The sequence below is a fragment of the Triturus cristatus genome, chromosome 1_2, assembly GCF_964204655.1.
Source record: "Triturus cristatus chromosome 1_2, aTriCri1.1, whole genome shotgun sequence".
Classification (NCBI taxonomy): Eukaryota; Metazoa; Chordata; class Amphibia; order Caudata; family Salamandridae; genus Triturus; species Triturus cristatus.
The window spans coordinates 281056185-281079526 of NC_140580.1; the positions used below are offsets into that span (position 1 = coordinate 281056185).

General features: G+C 45.1%; 1 protein-coding gene across 5 annotated transcripts in view; it reads left to right on the top strand.

Annotated features, from left to right (window-relative positions):
* LOC146867161 (polyunsaturated fatty acid 5-lipoxygenase-like) overlaps positions 1 to 23342 on the top strand; it is a 1030548-nt gene that overhangs the window by 626027 nt on the left and 381179 nt on the right. For all 5 annotated transcript variants that reach the window (XM_085603716.1, XM_085603717.1, XM_085603714.1 and 2 more), the window contains one exon: positions 23162 to 23334. In XM_085603716.1, coding sequence (XP_085459842.1) covers positions 23162 to 23334 — 173 coding nt within the window. The remainder of the gene's footprint in view (positions 1 to 23161; positions 23335 to 23342) is intronic.

The following is a 23342-nucleotide window of genomic DNA, read 5'->3' on the forward strand; positions in this document are numbered from 1 at the left end:
TCTGCATGCACACCAAGGAGGATGGGTGCTTGTCTAGGAAGGATTAACGAGTGATTGAGCAAATGTTAGAAAGGTCGTTGAATGCTAGTTTTGCCTTTAGGACTAGAACTTGTGTAGATTTAAGGGAGTCTGGACACATACCCTGAGCAAAAAATGCCTTTACCAGAGGGTGCCAGAGGTGGACAATCTGGGCAATGTGAATGTTTCTTATCAAGTAAGCTGGTTTGGGCCGTCAGTGTATGTGGTATCTAAATTAGTGATTTTTACATTGAGTGGTTATTATATCGCATGCAGTGAATTCTTGGGTAAAAACTGCTAAGACCCTGTCCAGTTTACACCAGTCCAACATTCTGTTTCCCTCTTCATCACATGTATCTTGATAGAAAAAACGATTTCACAGAACTAACCTGATAGCCACTTGTGTGTACCCAACCTCATTTTCAGTTCTGAAATCCCCTGTGTCTTTCCCAAATCCCATAGTTTTCCCATCAGAGAGAGACTGAATTTTCCAGCCTTAAGGGTAGCAGAACTTTTATCATCTAGCACCTGAACCTCACCATGCACAAAATCAGTGGATCCTAAGACCGCTTTCAAATAACAAGATCTGACAGAATTGCAAGTCAGGAGGGAAGCAGCCACCTCATGGAGCGTGGCATTCGAAACAAAGTGTAGCGTGTGCAGCTGCAACTGGAGGTTATCAGTATTGGGACCATAAAGTCAGCTGGCAAAGAGCCGGGACAGTGCTAGAGTAGTGTGACCTGGGGAAAGGACACTGGCTACCATGAGCAAGTCAGTGGCGTTGCTGGGGTGAACTGGTGGGGCTGGTGGCCCATCTGTACAAGTCCTGGCCAACCACCTTTGACTGCTCCAGCTAGTAAACACAGACACAGCCATCTCAGCCTAGGAACAACAGCGTTGTTCCTGGTTACATTGTACTTATTCTTGCATTCCGTAAGAGCATTTGCATTTTCCAAGATGTTGTAATTCATTAGTCTTCATGCAACATATGACTTCTGTATAGTGTGTAGTGTGAAAAGTCATTCCTATGTAGAGGTGTGAGTTCAGGTTGTGGATTTGGACACGATTGGAGCTGTACAGTTAAGGCTGAATGCAGTGCAGATTTCTCACTATGCCTGTGAGACAGTGGGTTATAGAAGGGTTCAGAATACATGCTCTTCCAATGCTTTCCCAATGCTTTCCCAATTTGCAAAGCAAGCAGAGCAGTAGCCAAGTGTGCCAATTGTAATTGTGATTATATGCAAAATGGGTGAAGGAGGTTCACAGCTGTTAAAAGCCGCCTGGGTGAAAGTTAAAGAAAATGCAGTGTTTACAAGTGAGTGGATTTATTGCGTGTGTGTGAAGTGAAGGAGATATACGGAAGTACGTGAAGGAAAGAATGAGAAGAGGGTGGTGGAGTGGAAAGAGATGAGGTGTGAACAATGCAAATTGAGTGTTTCAGAAACCTAAGAGGAGAAAAAGCTCGTAAATATCTAACAAAGAGAATCCAGAAGAGAGTGGTGTGAAGTGAAGAATGGGAGGGATTGAGATACTCCAAAGACCTTGCTCCTTCCACAAACCATAGTATTGTTACAACACCACAAACACTCCAAATCCGCCCACCTAAAATGTTTGTCTTAAAGCAGAGTTTTCTAAGCATCGTATTAACACAGTGCCATCCACACCGAGCTGGACAGGGGAAAAGTGATTTGCCATCTGTAAACCAAAGTCTTTAAGCAAAGGGTTAGCAAGTGCCATTCACTTCGGACTGAAAAAACAGACAAAAGGCTTTTACTATTCCAGGCACAGTAATATTACTGTGGATTGGGGAAATACCATCCAAGTTGCCCTGAAATGAATAAAAGCAACCAGTGACATCTCTGTTTTGCTTTTTTTTATAGCTTTTCAGAGAGGTATAGCTTTGTTCAGACACAAGGGGGAACCAGTATAAGTCAAAGCAATGCCTTCACAGGCTTTTTTTGTATAATATATGCAGCACTTGTCAGGCGTTAATATTATTCATTGCAGTTTGGCTGGATGGTATTTTACCAACCCAAAACTGTAATACTGTGTGTAATGCTTATGACAGTTGACATCAATATGGTGCCTTCAGCAATGTTGCAATCTTATCCTTCTGGCCAATACAATTAGCCGTGTTTTGTCACCTTTTTGAATTTGTATTATCTTTGCCTAGTTACTTTATTTTTATTTCCCATGCTTTTTGTCCAACTGCCCCTGTGATTCCCCTGTTGTGCTACTATGTCTTCAAAGCTGTCATTCTACCTGCTTCACCATGGACTTCTGGATCACTTGGATATCTGTCCATGCTTTAGGGTCCAAACAGCTGAAACACATCATTTTTACAATGATCCATCTCTGAAAGCGGACTGTGGCCAGAAAAACTTGAGAAATGGATTGTAAAAGTAAAAAAGAAAGAAAACACCATCACATATTTTTGATTGTGCTACTCTCTTCACCTCACAGTTTTTCATAGGTGCACATTTGCCATACATACAGCAGCATCTTGTATACAATCTATATATTCTACTACTATTGACACCATCTTGTCTCTAAGGCCTCTTGTTACATAGAGCTATTCATAATTTACTGACTAAAAGTAGGAAAACATTGACCTGATTGTGTTTACATTTGTTTCCAGGGGTTTTTTATACTGGATGCATTTGATGAATAATTTCCTCCACAGTTCAAGGTGGATTTGTTGATGGCACAGGTAGCTTCCAAGGCTCAATTGGCTCAGAGAAAGATCTTCTCATTAATCCAGTAAAATGAATGTTGTCATTAGTGATGCCTTTTTCACTATGATCTCCATTATCCAAGCTTACCCATATGCCATCTATGCTGTGAAGCTTCCGCTGCATGGTTTTGTAGCCTTTTGTAAAACCATGCAAATTACTTCCTGATTTAATCAGATATCATGTATGATATTCTTGTACCTAGGCTGTGTCAGTCATGCCTGCTATTGCCACAATTCAGTCCTAGGAGGAGGGCAAGGCCGCAAAAAAGCACCTCTACGAAAGTTGGGTTTCATTGTCTCCAGGCTTTACGGACCTCTGCAAGATTAACTGATTAGGAAAACAACATTTTATAGAACGTTTGTGCTACAGAGGCAATCTCCTGGTGTAAGGGAAAAGGCATTTTCTAGAAAATAGTTTTTGTATATTCTTTGGGTCTTCTGTTTGCACCCCTCTTGAAGCAGAGGTCACTGTCATTCAAGTCATTCTTGATGTGGGATGAGTCTGTGTCCTGCCACAAATAAGTCCTGTAAAACAAATATTCCCTTGGGTTATGAAAGGAACAGAATACAAGGTTCATCTCACAACTAGTTCGTACCTCACAAGGCGCACAATAATACAATTCGTCAAGGGAAATGCCACCTAATATTTGAATCAATTGCTAAATAGCACTGAAGTTTTACAAAAATCTTTTATTATTAAAAAACTGGTTACAATGTTAAAATTTCAATACACTTCCTATCTATCACATTTTTATACAAAACAATTCATAAAAACATCATAAAAACAATAAATGTAAAATCCTCAATTACAATCAGTTTACACAATATACTATGACATAAAAAGAGAACAATGGTTAGACATTACACTTAGTCTTTCAAAGGAACATATCCTATGGGACAGTTTAGAAACCTGGCCTGGATACACTCATTTTCGTATCTGCAGGTCCAAATTTTCCCTTCGATTATGTACAATGATGTGCCGACGCGTTTTGATGGGTTTGATTATTATTCCATCTTTATCAAGACAATAGTTAGTTTGTTTCTCCCTGTATTCCTTATTGTATAGCTTGGTTTATATGCCTTGTATAAAGCAAGCATATATTGAGAAATTTTTGTTTAAATTACACAAAAATGCTAATTACAATGGCAAACACAGTCTAAAAATTATTATGTTTTTGCTTTGTTATGCACATCTTTAAAAAACAATTAAGCACCATTCAAAAACCACAATGATTCTACACGATTATTGTATACATGCACTAAAACAAATCTAATTTCACCATTTGTAAATATACTGTGCCTCTATCTATAAAAATGTTAATTCATTGGAAAATCAGAAGTCACATTTCTAGAGTCATTGTCAAATGGATCTCAAATTATTACCTTAATCAAACCGAAATCCTTGCTAATCATTACATAGGTCAGACCAAAAATTACACATACAGCTACCTATCTCCTTGCAAAAGGGTCATCTTGTCCCCCAAACTTGCAACATTTAGTTCATTAGCTCTTGAGCCAAACTTTATAAGTGCGTTCAGTTCTTCTACTGATTAGAACTGTTTTCTGTTCGATTTCACTTCAGTTAATGCAGATACTCTGAGAGAATTCAATAAGGCACAAACTAAGCAGAGTAATTCTAAAGTCTGACTCTGTACGTTGCTCAAGGGCTAATTATTACTAACTCACCTGCTTAGTGCACTCGATGTATTTATATGTTCTAACCCAAGAGGTCGCTTCAATTTCCTGCCAAGTGGCTACTGTATTTAAATTCCTAGAAAGAGAAGGGGACTATTACTTTTGACCATAAACTCGATTAGGACCCTGCATTCCTGCTCATAACTGCGCAATACCCTCAGCCCATGTCGTACCTTAATTACGTATTCACTTTCTTGTACACTATCCAGAGTCCGTTCGTTCACCAGGGTAGAGGGGCTTTTTGATTCTACACCTCCTCTAACTTGTTGCACTAGAGGGCAAAATAAGAAGGCCCATTATATTTAGTACTGTGAATAAAATTGCTACAGTCTTTTATGTTAGTAGAAGTTCCATATTAGCCTCCGGCTCTCTACCGTCCTCAAAATGGACCTTTCCACTTCTCACCTCTTAAACTGCAGAGAGTCACCGAACGAATGCTCCTCTTCGTGGGTGTGTAAAGGAAACCCAGAAGAACAACTCAGGTTTAAATATTGCTACGTGTCTTCTGATTGGTTATCCTGGCCTATTCTTACTTTGCAACATTTACATGTGCTGACTCTGCCTCTAATGAACAGGAAGTTTTTCTTTTTTGTAGGTAAATTTACATGTGCTGCCTCTAATGAACCAGGAAGTTATTCTTTTTCTAAGTAGATTGTAATATTGTAACCCAGAAATACTAATACTGAGACCAATTCAAATGTCAAAGGGCCCAGACAAAAGACCGTGTGATCTATCTAAAGCATTATTTTTAGTATTTAATTTTTTTTTTAAATATATTTTGTGTGCATATATTTTTGTCACTTTCTGACTATCTCTTAGATTGTGTACAGATATTTTAATTTTATCGAAATTAACATTACAAATGCACATAATGCGTCCGTTACGAATGCAACTATAGATCTATCTGTCATCTTTCCAGGTGCCTCATTCTCTAAATTATCATAACTTCTACCCGATGTGGGCAAAGTGTAGTTCACAGTTACATAATGCCCCTATAGCAAAGGCAGTACTAACTCATTTATTTGAAATTAGAGACCAACCCTGTTATTGGTTAGCTACTATTTTCATCCAATCCTCACATGAGTTTAGTCCATTATCTATTGTGTTTAGATGGCACATACACCACTGCTCCCGTTTTTTTCCTTATTGTATCCAGATCACCTCCTCTTCAACTGATACTTATTTTTTTAAGAATTAACCACCTGAATTGATTACAATCATGGTTCAATTTTGAAAAATGGTCTGTAAGCGTAGTATTTTCTTTTTTAGTTCTTATGGTTGATTTGTGCTCCAGTAGGCGAGTGCGCAGTTCCTTGCTGGTCTCGCCCACATGGCCGAGCCCGCAGAGACACGTCAATAGATATAGAACGTTTTTGCTACGGCAGTTGTTCAAAGTTTTTGCGGTCAATGTTTTGTCAGCAAATACCATGTCTTTTGCTAAAATGCAGTGTGGGCATATGGAACACGTTCCACATTTGTAATTTCCCACTGCCTTCTGTCCGCCTAGTGTTCTCTGATGCTCTGACTCTGTTTTGTATGTTTTTACTAAGGAGTTTCGGATTGTCTTATTCCGTCGGAAAGAAAACAGTGGTTTTTGTAATTGTGTCACTGTTCCATGATTAAGAATCTTCCAATTTCTATTGAAAATTGTTAGAAATGGGATCTCTGGTTGGCTAAGGCTTGCGCCAAAGCCAGGCAGAGACCACCACTCTAGTCAGGGCAAGGGAGTTACACGCCAAAGATAACCCCTGCTCACCCCCTTGGTAGCTTGGCACGAGCAGTCAGGCTTATCCCGGTGGCAATGTGTAAAGCATTTGCGCAACACACACAGCAACAACATACTAGGCACACCACAAAAGGAACTCCACACAAGGTTTTATCACAAAATAGCCTTTGTATTATCATAGTACACATTAGATTAGCAATCACACAATATACACTGTGCCAACTGGCACTGGGCAAAATTTACAGGGGATTATATACACATGACAGGGCCACTTGGACCACTGTCAGAATCATCACTTAGGAAAGATAATAAATGTAGACATATACTAAACGTAGAACACAACCAGTGATTACTGGCAAACGCTGTACTCTGCATCATCCTGTAACCATAAAACATATTAGGCACAGTATTACATTAGGCGAGAAATATATTCTACGCCAACCTCATAAGCCTAAACATATTAGACTATAACCTCCTAAGCATAACTCACATTAGGAAATACTCTTGCTAACATAAACCGCAGTAGGGAATAGCTCATACCTAAACCACAGTAGAGAATAATCTCACATGCATAAACCACAGTATGCAAATAACCTCATAATCATAAAAACACATTTTTAGAGGCATAAATCAGGGTGCGTCAATCATAGTATATAAATTACATTTCCTAGCACCATATAATCACATCAGGGCCTGGCGCCCTATTAACCTAGCAGTCCCCCTGGCAAACTGGCCATCTCAAAAGGGCCTCAAAGACCCTATGTCCAAAAGTCAGGGCGCGCTGCCAATGCAGCAGAAGTCAGGGGTGCGCAATTGCGCAGACCTAGACGTGGCAGCTGGCACTACGTGCTGCGCAGCTGTAGATGTATGGGGCGAAGGGGTGCATCTCACTCCTAACTTCAAAAGACATGTCCCCAAGAAAGAATAGCCTAAACCGTGCAGCTACCCACTACTTGCTGGGCAGCTGTGAATAATAAAATAAGGCCTGGATACTCCTGGTGCCCTTAGAACAAATATGCACCTCGTTGCAGCTGCCCTCTGTCTGGTGGGGCAGCTGTGAGAAAAATAGCCTACATGGAAAAGCACGGGCACCACTGGCCCTCGGGACCCCCACTGGGGCCTTTAAAATGAATAGCCCATCGATGGAGCGCACTGGCGCTTTAAATCAACATATGCCCACAATGGAGCCACACGGGACTCTAAAACAATCATGCCCACGTCGTTGGAGCGGCCCTCTACCATGTAGAACCGCTCAGACACTGTGCACTACACAGGAGAGTGCAGAGAAATGCCCCCAAGCCGCTGCCTACAAGGTACTAGCACCACACGTGCCTGCCTAGTCCCCATTCCGGGACTCTTAACATTATTGCCCTCTTCGCGCAGCTGCCCTCTAGCAGGTGGGGCAGCTGTGGCCATGGCAGACCTGGAAGGTGCACGGGGAACAGGACGGGCCCCTCGGGGCCCTTGTAGACAAATATGACCCCATTGTTGTTGTGGCCCGCTCTCTTGCGGGACCACTCGGCATCAACGCCATCACAGTACCGCGATCGGCACCAACAATGCGCCCCCGGAGCCCTCACCGGACTGGGCTGAGGCTCTCCTCATGCTGGGACGGCTTCGGCGGTGTTTCCACTTGGGCGGAGGGGGCAGGCACCGCCACTGTGCCTCGCACCCCTCCTCCGCCTCCATCACACAGGCTGCAGGCTCTGGACAAAAACGCCGACTTCTACCGGCCGGGGGAAGGCGGAAATGATGTCTGCGAGGTCCCGCCCAGAGTCAGGCGGACGCACCTGACTTCCCTTTGCGGCTCGCGATGCGGTGGTGAGACGCGGGGTGTGCTCCCGCCGAAATTCAAACAAAACGAACCAGGCAACATAAGGGTTGGGCACCCGCCATTAAAGGATAGCAGGAGAGTGGGGTGGGCACCCGCTCTCCATAAAATTGAACAACTCCAATGCGGCCATGACACGGGGTGGGCACCCGCCATGACATCGGAAGAAGCGGGGGAATCCCTACATCGGGATTCCCTCGAGGATGATCGCGGCCCAGCACTGCCAGGGAAAAACAGAAGCACTCCTCCACAGGAAAAATAAAGCGCTCTGCTCTGTAGACAAAGAAATAAAGCGCTCACCAGGTGCTAGGAGCAGGCATGGGTCCTGTAGAAACCAGAATAAGTACAAGGGTCCCAAAAGGTCCTTAAGGCATTAAGGGGCAATGCAGAGCCCTGGGAGGCAAGCCCCCATGGCAGCCCCCCCCCCCCCCACCCCGGGCCCCAGCAGCAGCATGCCCCAGCAGGAACAGCACACCAAGACTGAACAATTTCATGGGGTCACAGCCCCTATATTCATACCACATTTCCCTTTGTGTAAAAGTGCAGGGCATGGGAATACCAGTCAGGACTGGTTTAGGGAGGATTTGGAGAACTTTTTTTGCTCAGCTCCTCTCCCTTTTGTCAGGTGGGGGATCAGTGATCAGACACACCACAGGGGGCGGAGCCAGCATTGTGGAGGGAAGGCACAGCCCTAGTCAGGTCCCAGGTGCAACTCCTCCCTCCCATCTAGATGCAGATCTCTCTATTCAACACTGTGCTGACTCACCCTGTCTCCTGGAGCCAACCACACCTCTCAGCTCCTGTCACTCACAAGCTAGGCATGCAATTCACATCAGGCAGGCAGCCACATAGCACACAGAAATGCCAACTTCTAAAAGTGGCATTTCTCCACCAGTCACCATAAATCTGCGCACACCATTGCGTAGCATTTATTTTCACGAGTTCATACATACTAAACTCGCCCCTGCGCTCCTCTCATACCAGGAATTACCATGGACACACATATCCCCCATGCATTCCTATGGGAGCGCAGGCCAATCTCACCACACGCACTCAGAGTGCACACGCACGTTACACTGGACCATCAATACCAGGTCACAATGTTTTTTATTTTATTGCTTATGTTGGAGAACTGATTCACAAAAACAATTCTTCTAATTGCTTTATCTTTTTTATCTTTATTTGTATCTAGGAAATTGTCCTGATCATAAAATCAGGCTCTCTTGAGGGAGTGTTTAATAAGTCTTCTAGGATACCCTCTTGCTTTTAGTTTATTCTCCAAGATCTCTGAATGGTGGTAGAAGTCTTTAAGGGTTGTGCAGTTACGGGGCAACTGAAGAAATTCCCCAAAGGGGATATTGTCTCTTTGTGATTTGGGGTGGTTGCTTCCGTAGTGCAACAAAGTATTTTTTATCAGTGGACTTTCTGAATAGCTCCACATGTAATTCATCCTCTACACCTTTTAACCGTCATGGAACAGTGACACAATTACAAAAACCACTGTTTTCTTTCCGACGGAATAAGACAATCTGAAACTCCTTAGTAAAAACATACAAAACAGAGTCAGAGCATCAAAGAACACTAGGCGGACAGAAGGCAGTGGAAAATTACAAATGTGGAACGTGTTCCATATGCCCACACTGCATTGAAGCAAAAGACATGGTATTTGCAGACAAAACATTGACTGCAAAAACTTTGAACAACTGCCGTAGCAAAAACATTATATATCTATTGACGTGTCCCTGTGGGCTGGGCTATGTGGGCGAGACCAGCAGGGAACTGCGCACTCGCCTACTGGAGCACAAATCAGCCATAAGAACTAAAAAAGAAAATGCTCCGCTTAAAGACCATTTTTCAAGATTGAACCACGATTGTAATCAATTCAGGTGGTTCATTCTTGAAAAAATAAGTATCAGTAAAAGAGGAGGTGATCTGGATACACTAAGGAAAAAACGGGAGCAGTGGTATATGTGCCATCTAAACACAATAGATAATGGACTAAACTCACGTGAGGATTGGTTGAAAATAGTAGCTAACCAATAACAGAGTTGGTCTCTAATTTCAAATAAATGAGTTAGTACTGCCTTTGCTATAAGAGCATTATGTAACTGTGAACTACACTTCTCCCACATCGGGTAGAAGTTATGATAATTTAGAGAATGAGGCACCTGGAAAGATGACAGATAGATCCATAGTTGCATTTGTAACGGACACATTATGTGCATTTGTAATGTTAATTTTAATAACATTAAAATATCTGTACACAATCTCAGAAAGTCAGAAAGTGACAGAAATATATGCACACAAAATATTGATTTTTTTTTTTTTTTTTAAATAGTAAAAATAATGCGTTAGATAAATTACACGGTCTTTTGTCTGGGCCCTTTGACATTTAGATTGGTCCCGGTATTAGTATTTCCGGGTTACAAAATTAAAATCTACTTAGAAAAAGAATAACTTCCTGGTTCATTAGAGGCAGAGTCAGCACATGTAAATATACCTACAAAAAAGAAAAACTTCCTGGTTCATTAGAGGCAGAGTCAGCACATGTAAATGTTGCAAAGTAAGAATAGGCCTAGGATAACCAATCAGAAGACACGTAGCATTATTTAAACCTGAGTTGTTTTTCTGGGTTTCCTTTACCCGCCCATGAAGAGGAGCATTAGTTTGGTTACTCTCTGCAGTTTAAGAGCTGAGAATTGGAAAGGTCTATTTTGAGGAAGGTAGAGAGCGGGAGGCTAATATGGAACTTCTACTAACATGAAAGACTGTAGAAATTTTATTCACAGTACTAAATATAATGGGCCTTCTTATTTTGCCCTCTAGTGCAACAAGTTAGAGGAGGTGTAGAATCAAAAAGCCCCTTTACCCTCGTGAAAGAACGGACACGGGAGAGTGTACAAGAAAGTGAATACGTAATTAAGGTACGACATGGGCTGAGGGTATTGCGCAGTTAGGAGCAGAAATGCAAGGACCTAATCGAGTTTATGATCAAAAGTAATAGTCCCCTTCTCTTTCTAGGCATTTAAATACAGTAGCCACTTGGCAGGAAATTGAAGCGACCTCTCGGGTCGGCCAAAAGGAAGTTAAAATGTATAAATACATTGAGTGCACTAAGCAGGTGAGGTAGTAATAATTAGCCCTTGAGCAACGTACAGAGTCGAACTTTAGAATTACTCTGCTTAGTTTGTGCCTTATTGAATTCTCACAGAGTATCTGCATTAACTGAAGAGAAATCGAACAGAAAACAGCGCTAATCAGTAGAAGAACTGAACGCACTTATAAAGTTTGACTCAAGAGGTAATTAACTAAATGTTGCAAGTTTGGGGGACACGTTGACCCTTTTGCAAGGAGATAGGTGGCTGTATGTGTAGTTTTTGATCTGACCTATGAAATGATTTAGCAAGGATTTCGGTTTGATTAAGGTAATAATATGAGATCCATTCGACAATGACTATAGAAACGTGACTCATGATTTTCCAATGAATTAAACAATTTATAGATAGAGGCACAGTATATTTACAAATGGTGAAATTAGATTTGTTTTAGTGCATGTATACAATAATTGTGTAGAATCATTGTGGTTTTTGAATGGTGGTTAATTGGTTTTTAAAGATGTGCATAACAAAGCAAAACATAATAAAATATAAGGTGTTTTGTAGACTGTTTGCGTTTCGAATTAGCATTTTTGTGTAATTTAAACAAAAATGTCTCTATATATACTTGCTTTATACAGGGCATATAAACCAAGCTATACAATAAGGAATACAGAGAGAAATGTACTAACTATTGTCTTGATAAAGATGGAATAATAATCAAACCCATCAAAACGCGTAGACGCATCATTGTACATAATCCAAGGGAAAATTTGGACCTGCAGATTCAAAAATGAGTGTATCCAGGCCAGGTTTCCAAACTGTCCCATAGGATATGTTTCTTTGAAAGACAAAGTATACTGTCTAACCATTGTTCTCTTTTTATGTCACAGTATATTGTGTAAACTGATTGTAATTGGGGATTTTACATTTATTGTTTTTATGAATTGTTATTATGAATTGTTTTGTATAAAACTGTGATAGATAGGAAGTGTATTGAAATTTTAACATTGTAACCAGTTTTTTAATAATAAAAGATTTTGTAAAACTTCAGTGCTATTTAGCAATTGATTCAAATATTAGGTCGGATTTTCCTTGATGAATTGTATTATTGTGCGCCTTGTGAGGTACGACCTAGTTGTGAGTTGAACCTTGTATCCTGTTCCTTTCATAACCCAAGGGAGTATTTGTATTACTTGTCAAGAGTACCCTACTCCCTTGGCTACAACAAGGGGCCGCTCTCTCTTTTTTACATACAAATAAGTCCTAGCCATATATGCCAGAGCATGGAAGGGAGAATAGTGCAATGATGGGCACAGAGAGCGATATTTGTCATAGATAGCAAAGATGTGTACTGAGGAAAGTGGCACACAAACTGACAGGCATGCCTTCTGCAACATTACAGATCGGCCACAACCTTCTGTAAACCTACCAATAATCAACTGATGGGTGCTGCAGGGGTTCTCAGAGCCACATGATAGCCTCAGTCTCCTGCCCCCTAGTAACAAAACACCTGGTAAATTGGATCCTGCCTTCACACCAGCACTAACAGCAGCAGCCGTTCCCCACTGGATCTGTCAGGTAGGTCTAATCCTGCCCCACTGAAACCTGAGAGGGATCCAATGGAAAGGTCTGGGTCTCCCTCGGTTGTCTTGAAGTCAGCATGGCACCAGGTGTTCGCTGAACTTGAGAACTTAGTGCAGACCTAGTATTTCTGACTCTGCAATCTTAGTTTGCTCCCGTTTGCTCCATTGCACCCAAGGCTTTCAAAGATGTGATGGCTAATTTATTATGGTTATTTGCAGAGAAATAGCTGCTTTTAAATTTCTACACCTCTGAAATCCCAAGAATCTTTGTACTGCCAAAATCTATTCTTCGGTGATACAACTCTCTTAAGCTGTGGACATTATGCAGTTTTTTCAGATTTCACCCAAGTACACTTAAAGTACTTTTATAAAATTATTTTTATTTAAGTGTTTTGATAAATAACAACCAGTTTTCAATTAATGGAGATAAAATGGAAAAGATTCAATGTACGATTGAACTAATAAATGAACCAATATACAAAACTGCATAACAATTTGTAAGTAATTAAAGGGCGATTTAACAAAGAGATGCAATGTCAAACAAAGCAATATATAACAAGGAAATAAGTAGTCATACACATATCGTTCTCAGAAGTTACCCTTAATAATATTAAACTTGCCAGAACATCCCTAAATTAAATCTTTTCTTGCTGTGCAGATCTCTCTTAAAATCGTTCTTTAGCCCATGTGACCATTTCAGTACTGATGCGCTCTTTCTCCTGCATTATTATGACCATTTTCAGTAATTTTTCAATTTAAATTGATGATCAAAATTATCTCGAAGCTATGGTGGGAAAAGATAAATTTCAATGAGCTGAGATTTATAGAAAGATCTTTGCTTCCTTAGTAATGTGATCCATCATTTTATAACTCCCAGTGTTAAATATTTGGATTGACAGAAAAGTCATATTTGAGATCATTCATGAAATTTTTATTTTTACAGCTACTTATTGTCAATTGATGACCTTTTTAGGTGGCTTCATGTGGAGCTTTGTCACCCCAGTGTAAATGGCTTGGGAGAACTTGTATTTAAATTTTTTATGTTGTGCTTGTGCACGTCATTAACCTCCGGCTACCAACCTCCAGCCCTTTTGTTCTGCCTATTAATCACCAATGTTCATAGCTTTGCAAGCCTGGGAAGACGTAGTCAACCTTCTGATCTGACCCACACCATCTGAGTTTCCAGGTTCTAGGTCTGGTGTAATCATGGGACTATTAATCTGGTCTTTCCTCCATAGTCCCCCCCCCCCCCCCAAGCCATGTGATCAAGGGTCCCCATACATAAGAACTTCTTAAAGCATTAGAGAGTGTATCCATTTTTAGAGTGTGCTTTACTGAATCCAACCACTCAGCTTTAGTAAGAGGAAAGTTTATTAACCATTTCCTACAATTCTCCCTCCTTGCCAACAGCATCAGATAAAATGCCAGCTTTCTGTTGCCTTTATTCAGCTTCACTGTCTCTTCTGTGTTCCCAAAAATTATTAAACCAAAGTTTACCTTGATGTCTACTCAAAGAATCTCACTTGTATTCCTACTCACATCTTCCCAATACTGTTGTATCTTGGGGCATTCCATAAATAGGTGTATATCATCGGCCTTTTCTAAGGCACATTTCATAAAGCACATTGAGTCCCTTTTCCCCAGATTTGCAATCTTGTTTGGATCCAAAACACTCTGTAAAGTGAGAAAAGATGGATCCTTCTCAAATGTGCAGGTTTTACTGTGCTATAAAGAGTGCACATCGATACTTGGATCTGCGGCATCGGCAAGTCTCTTCCCCATAGCTCCTCCGGAAATACAAAATCCCTGTATATAAGACCTCTCTTTTCTTCAAATTCCCCTTTCGTAATTGTTCTTCAAACTCATTTGTATTTCCATCCTCGTTCCTTAGAGTTCAGGACCAACTTTTTAAGAAACTTAAAGGTGGAAATATTGCCCTGGGCCTCCCTCAGACGAAAGTTGCCATCTTGTAGCAATTGGCCACAACGTTGTATCTCCATCTCACTAATTAGAGTTGCTAGTTTATCTCCTAGTCAATTAGGTGTGCCTGGGGACTCTCACACTGGTTCATACCTACTATAGTACGATAGCTTTGTGGCCCTTCTTATCTGTGACCAAAGATAGGCCATCGCCTGCAGGACTTTCAATCTACCTTTTTTTGTAACATTTCCCATCTCTAAAGTGAGATTCACCCCCTTTTACGTCTTTCAATATAGCCATGAACAGGTTCCCCAAGCCTTAAGTAGACACCTACAGTTTTTCAACTGAAAAGCCCATGCATAAATCTGGAAGTCTGGTGGTAATTAGACCCCTCCCTTATCTCTCCTTCTGCAGATACTTTGAGGAGATCCTCGTTCCCTTTGACGCCCAAATAAATGTATTAATATTTCCTTGTAGCTTCCCCAACCATTCTTTTTTGAAAAACTGAGGAATTGTATTGAAAAGAAAAGTGATTTTTGGAAGAATAGTCATTTTTATCACATTGGTTCTGCCAAATATCATTTTTTTTTTAAACACTTTATTTTTCCAATATCGCATGGAAGTGACAGAACATTGCAAGGAAGTACAAAAGAGAAATAAAGAAACAAAACAAATAAATAAGCAATTCTAGCAGTTCCTGACAGTGTTAATACCAAAAGAGAGTCCGTGATGCAAACGGCCAAAGCATTATGCAAACCCAACAGTACAGCCATCCCCCAAAAGTTGCCGTACCCTAGCAGAGAATACGAGTAAGCATGCACATTGTCCCTGCCAGCGAGCCCATTATGTAAGGAATAGTGCTCTAACCAATGAGAGCAGTTGTCACTTTCCGCACCCAAACCAACCCCATAGTCCATCCATTCCCGCCCATCCTCCCCTTGTCCCGCCACTGGAGTACTCTACCGTCAGTGCCCCCCCCAAACCGACCCCACCCCACCTCCCAACTCCTCCATGCGCAGGTATCCATGATTGAAGGTGTACCACTTAAACGTTCTAAAAGTAACCTCTCAACCCACACCCTCAGGCACTATACCATTATCTGGCTGAGAGTTGGGGGCCTGCTTAAGCTTTTCCAAATAGGCTCTCAAAGGACCCCATATATCCTTGGGTCGGGACGTCAGAGGCATTAAACTGGAATATATCTCTGAATTAGTATTGCAGTATACTAAACTCCTTAGCCAACTCTGTAGGCTGGGAACAGCCTTCCTGCCCCAATGGATGGCGACTTCCCTTTTCGCTAGGAGGAGTCCCAATGCAGTGAATTTCCTAACCTTCAGGGGGATCTGTACTGTGTATCCCAACAGCGCAGTTCTATCATCCTCCCCAAGGTGTCGTGGATCGCCTTCCAATAGGGCTGCAGATGGGGGCAGGACCATGCCAAGTGGAAAAAATCTGCATGCGGGGTCGCGCATCTCGCACAGCTATGCGGCCTGCTGGTGTCTATCTTGTGTGCCATGGCCGGTGTAAAGTATGCCCGCCGCAGAAACCTGAAATGCAGCAACTTATGGCGGCTATTAAGCGAAACGTCCTTAGTGACCTCGCAACATTTTTGCCATTGCTCATCTGTTATAGTGTGACCCGTGTCCACTTCCCACGCCTCCCTCACCCTGGAGTCGTCAACCGGCAATGCTTTAGCGGCGGCCTTATACATTTTGGAGATGAGGCGCGCACCATCCTGGGACCCCAACACCAAGTCAAGCGGGGGGAAGGATTCGGGCTCAATCGGGTATGTAGGAAGCGCCGCCCGCAGCGCCGACTTCAATCGGCTCAATAGAAACCGAGTCATGAAATCGCACTCCGTGAACCTGGGGTCCTCATCTAGCGAAAATATGTGACCCACGGGGAAGAAATCGCCCACCTTCACAATATCCAGTGCGGTCAGTGTGCGTTGCACCAGTTTTTCCCCGGTAATGGGGTAAGGGCAACGCAGACGAGTATAGGTGCGCTGCACCCGTACGCTTCTGCAATTTATGCCACGCCCAAGAGGTTGTGGACACAGTCTGTATGTCCTGCCTGTCCCTCGGGAAGCCACTCGGGAGGACCTCGCACAACCGGCCAGGGAGCACCAGATCCGCCTCAGGGCGTAAATATGGGATACGGGCGTCCGGGTGGAACCATGCCGATGCATAGCGACACTGTGCCACCAAATAGTACAGCTGAAAGTCCGGGACATTGAACCCACCTCTCTCGTACGGCAAAGTAAGCGTTGACCAGCGTATGCGCGGCCTCCTGTCCCCCCATATCAAACGTATCAGGGGTGCGCGTAACCTACGAAAAAAATGGTCCGCGAGGGGGATCGGAATGTTGTTGAACTAATATAAAAATTTCGGTAGGACCACCATTTTCAAAATGGCCGCCCGGCCCGCAAGTGAAAGGGGCAGACGCAGCCACCTCGTAACCTGTTCCTCCAGGCCCGCAACGGCCCGCCCATAATTCAGTCGAATGATATGCGCGGGGTCTAAATGGATGTGTATACCCAGGTATTTCACCGAATCGACACACCACTCCAGAGGAAATTCGCAGTCCCACCTTTCCGTGCCCGCCGTAAGCGGGAATATGGTCGATTTATGCCAATTGATCCCCAGACCGGAAAAGCCGCCAAAACGAATAATTTTGTGAATGAGGGGAGGCAGGTTGACGCGTGGCTCCCGTACGTATAGAATAGTGTTGTCCGCATAGAGGGAGGCCAGGAGCGGGCCAGAGGCAAACTGAATACCTCTATGTAGATGGCGTTCCTGGAGGTGCCTGACCAACGGGTCCATGGCCAGAATGAACAGAAGTGGGGACAAGGGGCATCCCTGTCTGGTCCCCCTGTATAGACGAAACGGGCGGGACAGAGAGCCATTTATGCGAAGTCTGGCCGATGGTTGGCTGTAGAGCAAGGAGACCGTGGCGATGAACCCAAGAGGCATCCCCATACGTCTCATCACCTCCACGCAAAATGGCCATTCCAAAGAATCAAACGCCTTTTCCGCGTCCAACAAGACAGAAGCCGCTGGGATGTCAGGTTGTATTCTATGTAGGACCGCAAAAAGCGTGCGGAGATTCAAGGATGTCGAACGATGGGGCACAAAGCCAGACTGCATCGGTGAAATAATGTACTCCATCAGCTGTGACAGCCTATTGGCAAGCGCCTTAGCCAGGATTTTGTAGTCTAGATTTAATAAAGACAGCGGCCGGTAGGAACCACATAGTGTGTGGTCTTTGCCCGGCTTTGGGAGCAGTATGATAACAGCCTCGCGTAATGTGGGGGGGAGGCATTGCTTCTCCAAAGCCTCTGCGTAAACCTCCAGTAGCTGAGGCACCAGCACGTCCTTGAACTCTTTGTAAAAGTCCCCCGTAAAGCCATCTAGGCCCGGGGCAGACGTGCCCTGCAGGGTATCTATGGCGTGCTCAATGTCGGTTAGAGTTATGGAATTAGCCATAAACTCCAGCATGTCTTTCTCCAAATACACCAGAGCGACCTCGTCAAGATACGCCGTCTGGGCTGTGCCGTCCGGTTCCGCCCTGGATGAGTACAGCTTGGTGTAGTAGTCCAGGAACTCATCCCGAATCGCGGCCGTCGAGGTAAGGGAAGCACGCGACGCAGACTGTAGCACTGTGATGAAAGCGCTGTTGTACGGTGGTCGCAGCATTTGTGCCAAAACTCTGCCAGGGCGATCCCCCTCCCCGTACCTGCGCGCTGTGTGATATTTACCCAGGTATAATATTTCCCTATCGGCAGCGTCTTTGTATTCAACCAAAAGGGCCAGTCTCGCCGCCTGGAGCTCCCCGGAGGGGTCGCATGCAAGGCGGGAGTCTAACTGGGAAATGTTGCGTTCAATACGGGAAATAGTGTGCCGGAGGTCTCTGAGTACCCCAGCCCGCTTGGATATGCTTACCCCCCGTAGAGTGGCCTTGAACCCCTCCCACAGGACCGCCGCGGACTCGACCGAACCCGTGTTGTTATCAAAATAGTCCTCTATGGCCTCCCGAATCTCTGACTTGAACACTTCGTCCTGCAGGGCTTTGCCCGGAAACCGCCACCGCCTCTCATACCCCTCCGGACGCGGGATCAACAGCCGCAAAGTTACCGGCGAGTGGTCGGAGTACGTAATGGGGAGCGTGGTGAGGGAAGCAAACCAATCCACAAGTCCGGGCGAGATCAGCCAGTAGTCTAACCTGGTCCAGGTACCGTGCGGACTAGAGTAATGAGTGTACTTGGTAAGGGTGGGGTTGTGATGTCGCCAAATATCCAGTAGGGTGTATTGGGCACAGAGCTCTTTCAGGGCCCGTCGTGCCCGCGGCTTAGGATCCGGGGCTCTAGAGGTGCTGTCTAGCACCGGGCAAAGTGTAAGATTGAAATCACCCCCCACTATGAGTGCCTGGGGGTCATGCCTAGCCAACCGGGAATTTAGATCATGGAAGAATTCCGGGGCGTCCACATTGGGGGCATATACATTAACCAGAGTGACCCTATAGCCGTGCAGCTGACCTGTGACCAGTACATACCTCCCCAAAGGATCCCGGGTTATGTCAATAGGAGTGAAGGCGACCCTCCTGTGTATCAATATTGCTGTGCCTCTGGCATAGTTGCTATAGTTGGCAAAATATCTATGTGTGCCCCAACTGGAGCCAAAGCGAGCCGGATCTGAGGGAGGGAGGTGTGTTTCCTGCAGGAATGCTATGTCGACCGCATGCCGGAGCAGGTAATGTATCACCTGCCGTCTTTTACGTGTGTTATTGAGGCCCCTCACATTCCAAGTCATCAGGGTGATGGCTGAAGGGCCCAGAGTATTACCTAACCGTGTCATCGAAACCCCACGTGTGATGTGTACTGTCAGGATTGTGTTGTATCTGTAACTTCCAAGACAATGCTAACCTAAAACAAGCAAAACAATCTACGCAAAATGTGTACCTTTCCCCTACCCACCACCCCCCACCCAGCCACCTGTGAACCCCAAGGCGGCCCTCCCTCTGCAAGCTAATCCGCCCAGCCATCCTAGTGATCACCAGGCGTGCGAGTAAGGTCCACTACCTGGGCCTCAAAGTAGAATGCACAAACTCCGCGGTTACACCTAGGGGGGGTGGCACCCGAAAACTCACCGAACAGTTGAAACATCATACTTAACAAACCCAATTAAGAACCGGGTATTGTGATAACATTGCAATTTCCCCGAAATAAATCAACTTGAGATACAATATGACAAAATGCATGCAGCATCAACCCGCGCCGGAGTTTGAAAATAGGTCCACACTGGCATCCGAGCCGCTGCGGGGCGGGGAGGCTGTCACACTCCCCGCAGTGTTCTGTGTGGCTCGAGTCTTGTACGTGCGGCAGAACTCCTGAGCCTCCGCTGGTGAGTCAAAGATGCGTGATCTACCACCCACATCCACCCTGAGCCTAGCGGGATAAAGCATGCATAGCGGAGTCCCAGATTACGCAACGCAGCTTTGACTCCCTGAAACTTCCGACGCGCCTCCTGAACCATTGGCGTGAAATCTGGGTAAAATGACAGTTTGGAACCTTGCCACTCCACTGACCCACGTTCTCGAGCCAAGCCAAGCGCGGTGTCCCGGTCTCTGAAGTTCAGGAGCCGCGCAACAATCAGCCTGGGGGGAAGGCCAGGATTAGGTCTGGGGCCAAGTGATCTGTGGGCTCTTTCCACCACAAAGCCAGCGGTGAAGGGCTCGCTGCCGAACAAGTCCGTGAGCAGCTTTTCCACAAACAAGCCCATGTGGCCAGTTGACGTTGTCTCCGGGACCCCCATTATGCGAATGTTGTTGCGGCGTCCGCGCGCCTCCAAATCCTCATTCTTAATGGCAACCTCCTTGAGCAGGCGCTCAGCCCGTTCCAGCCGCTTCAGTGACTGAACTGTCCCGTCCTCTAGATCGGATACCCGGGCCTCCGCCACATCCATACGCCGCTCCTGCACTTGCACTTTGGCGCCCAGGTTAGCGATGGTCTGATCTAGGGTATCAAAACGTGAGTCCAGCGCCTTAAAACCCGCTCTCATTTCAAGGAGCAGAGCGGCCACGGAAGCCCCGGAGGAGTCGGGTGGAGCTCCCACCGGCGCCGCGTCCGCCATGCCCGCGGGGAGTGAGGCCGCACCGCCAGCCACCTTTTCAAATGGGAGGGTCCTCTGCCGGGGGTCTTTTCGTCCCATCCCGTGGGGGCCCAAGCAGCGCAGGACACTTACCCAGCCCCCACGTGGGTGTATGTATGTTGTGCTGTAGTCCCAGTCAGAGCTCCCTCAGGATAACAGGCAGGCCCTGGAACGATGCCAGCGCTGGAGGGCGCAGTCCGCGGGGCACGTGCAACCGCGGAGCGCCCACCCCAGAAGGGCAGTGCACCCCCGCTCCAGAAAGCAAACTGTGGGCCCAGGTGCGCGGTCTCAGTACTGGCCAGGAGATGCACCACGCCGCACTCTCTCGCTCCAAGGCGGCTCCTGGAAGGTGTCTCCACACAGCAGGACGAGTTGCGCGGGGTCTCTGCAGCTCTTTAAGAGGCCCACCGGGCGCCGCATGCTGCTCCGGGGAGCCGAGCGCTAGGAGGGCGCGCCCCCACCGTGACCGCCAGCGCGACAAGCTCGCGATCCCCCCCGCCGGACCCGCCCCGCGGGCCCTGTCCCCGCGCACAGCGAGCCGCCACGGGGAGGGACCGCCAGCCCGACCTCCGCCCGCAGCCCCGGTATGTACTGGGCAGAAAGCACAGCCCCCGCTGCCCGACTCACCTGGTGCGCTCCCAGCCGTCCCAGGGTGCCATCTGCCGGTCCGCCGAGTCACTCCTCGCGGGGCCTCTCAAGTGCCGCGATCCACTGCGGCAGTCCCCCGGGCTCCGCCGCCGCCCGGCGCCACAGCCAGACGAGGGGGGGTCAAGCGCCGAAAGGCCGCGCGCCCGCCGCAGTGCCGCTTCCGCAGTCTGGTTCGCGGTCCGCAGCCCCGGGATGGGGTACGACCATCGGGGAAATTGCCGCTGGGCCCGTTGACTCGTCGGAGCTTCGTTAGCTGGCGGCCATCTTAGCTGCCGGCTCGGCCACGCCCCCTTCTGCCAAATATCATTAACGGTAAATGAGACCAGCTAGCTGACAACTTACTAGTGATCTCCATATCCCATTTAAAATTGGATTCTGCAATCCGATCCACATTGCGTGATTTTTATCCTGAAGTATCTCATCTCTCTTTGGGCTACTTGACAACCCCCCCTCCATTCTCCATGCCATTATTTCAGTGTTCGAAGAGTTGCTGCATGCCCCAACACCTTACCAAAGTCTGATACCGACCGCTCAATATCCAGGAGAGAAGATTATAAATATGTTGTGTAAATCATCAAATCATCTGCAAACAAGGAAACTTTCTTTCCCCATCAGTCATATTTAAAAGGTCTTATCATACTCTCCTCTCTCAACTTCATTGCATGTGGTTCAATGTATAGATTGATGAAAGAGGGCATCCCTGCTTTGTGCCTCTTGTGATTTCAAACGCTAATGTTAATCTGCTGTTTATGAAAATTCTTGCCAAGAGGTTGGTGTAAATCAACTGAAATACTCTCCAAAATGTATCCCCTAGGTTATATGATTTCAAGATTGCGTTCAGATAGGACCAATTGACCCTATCGAAAACTTTAGTAGCACCCAGTGTCAAGACAGCAAGTGGGACTTTTAAAGTGGTAGCCAGATCTATTGAGCTTATTAACCCTTGAGTCAGCTTGTGCAGAACCCTTCCCTTCATAAAGCCCATCTGATTCTCAAGTCTCCCGCTACCTGACTTAATCTCTTGGCTAGGATGTTGATGAAGATTTTATAGCCACTAATCAAAATGGCTTGGAAGATCTTTGTCATGTTATTTTTGATGTCAACGTTTGTGGCTGCCACCTTTTTATAAAATGCTTGAATGACCCTACTCTACTGCTGGGACTTTGGTGATGAAGAAAGTTGCTGTCTCCGTATTTATTGCAGTAGCACATTATTTTGAATCATTGGATGTGCAATGTAAAAATGTTAGGTAATAATAAGAATCACAAACTGTTGGGTTAGTTGATTGCTCCAATGCCATGTAATGGTTGTGTTTCTTCATTGTTTTCATGTGTCTTCATAAGCCTTTCAGATGACTGCATATGATTGGTGACTATGGATTGAATAAAATGAAGTAAAGGATTCTGTAAATTCCGTGGAAAAATCAAAGTATATGACATTGCCTGAAATTACCTGTAATTCCCTTACGTTTTCAAAAGTGTTTCAAATCATGTCTACTAATAGCTTTTGAATAGAACATAGTTATATCTCCTTTAGATAATAAAGGTATTTTTCAAAGTTGATGAGTGGTATCTCCATTTATATTGCAAAATATTTTAATACATGATTAGATATCGTGGCATAACATAAGTTCATTATGAAATTTGCTGATGCATAGCCGTTCACAATCTAATGTTTTGAGTGCTGTTCACCCAGGACTAAAATTGTGTCTTATAAAAACAGAAGTGTTATGCCAACTAATGTGAGCATCTTTCCCTGACAGAATATGTGATGCAGCATTGGCAAGAAGACTTCATGTTTGGATATCAGTTCCTGAATGGGTGTAATCCAGTAATGATCACCAAGTGTGAAGCAATACCAGAAAACTTTCCAGTTACGTCAGAGATGGTGGAATGCAGTCTTGAACGGAGCCTTACACTGGAGGAGGAAATCGAGGTGCAGTA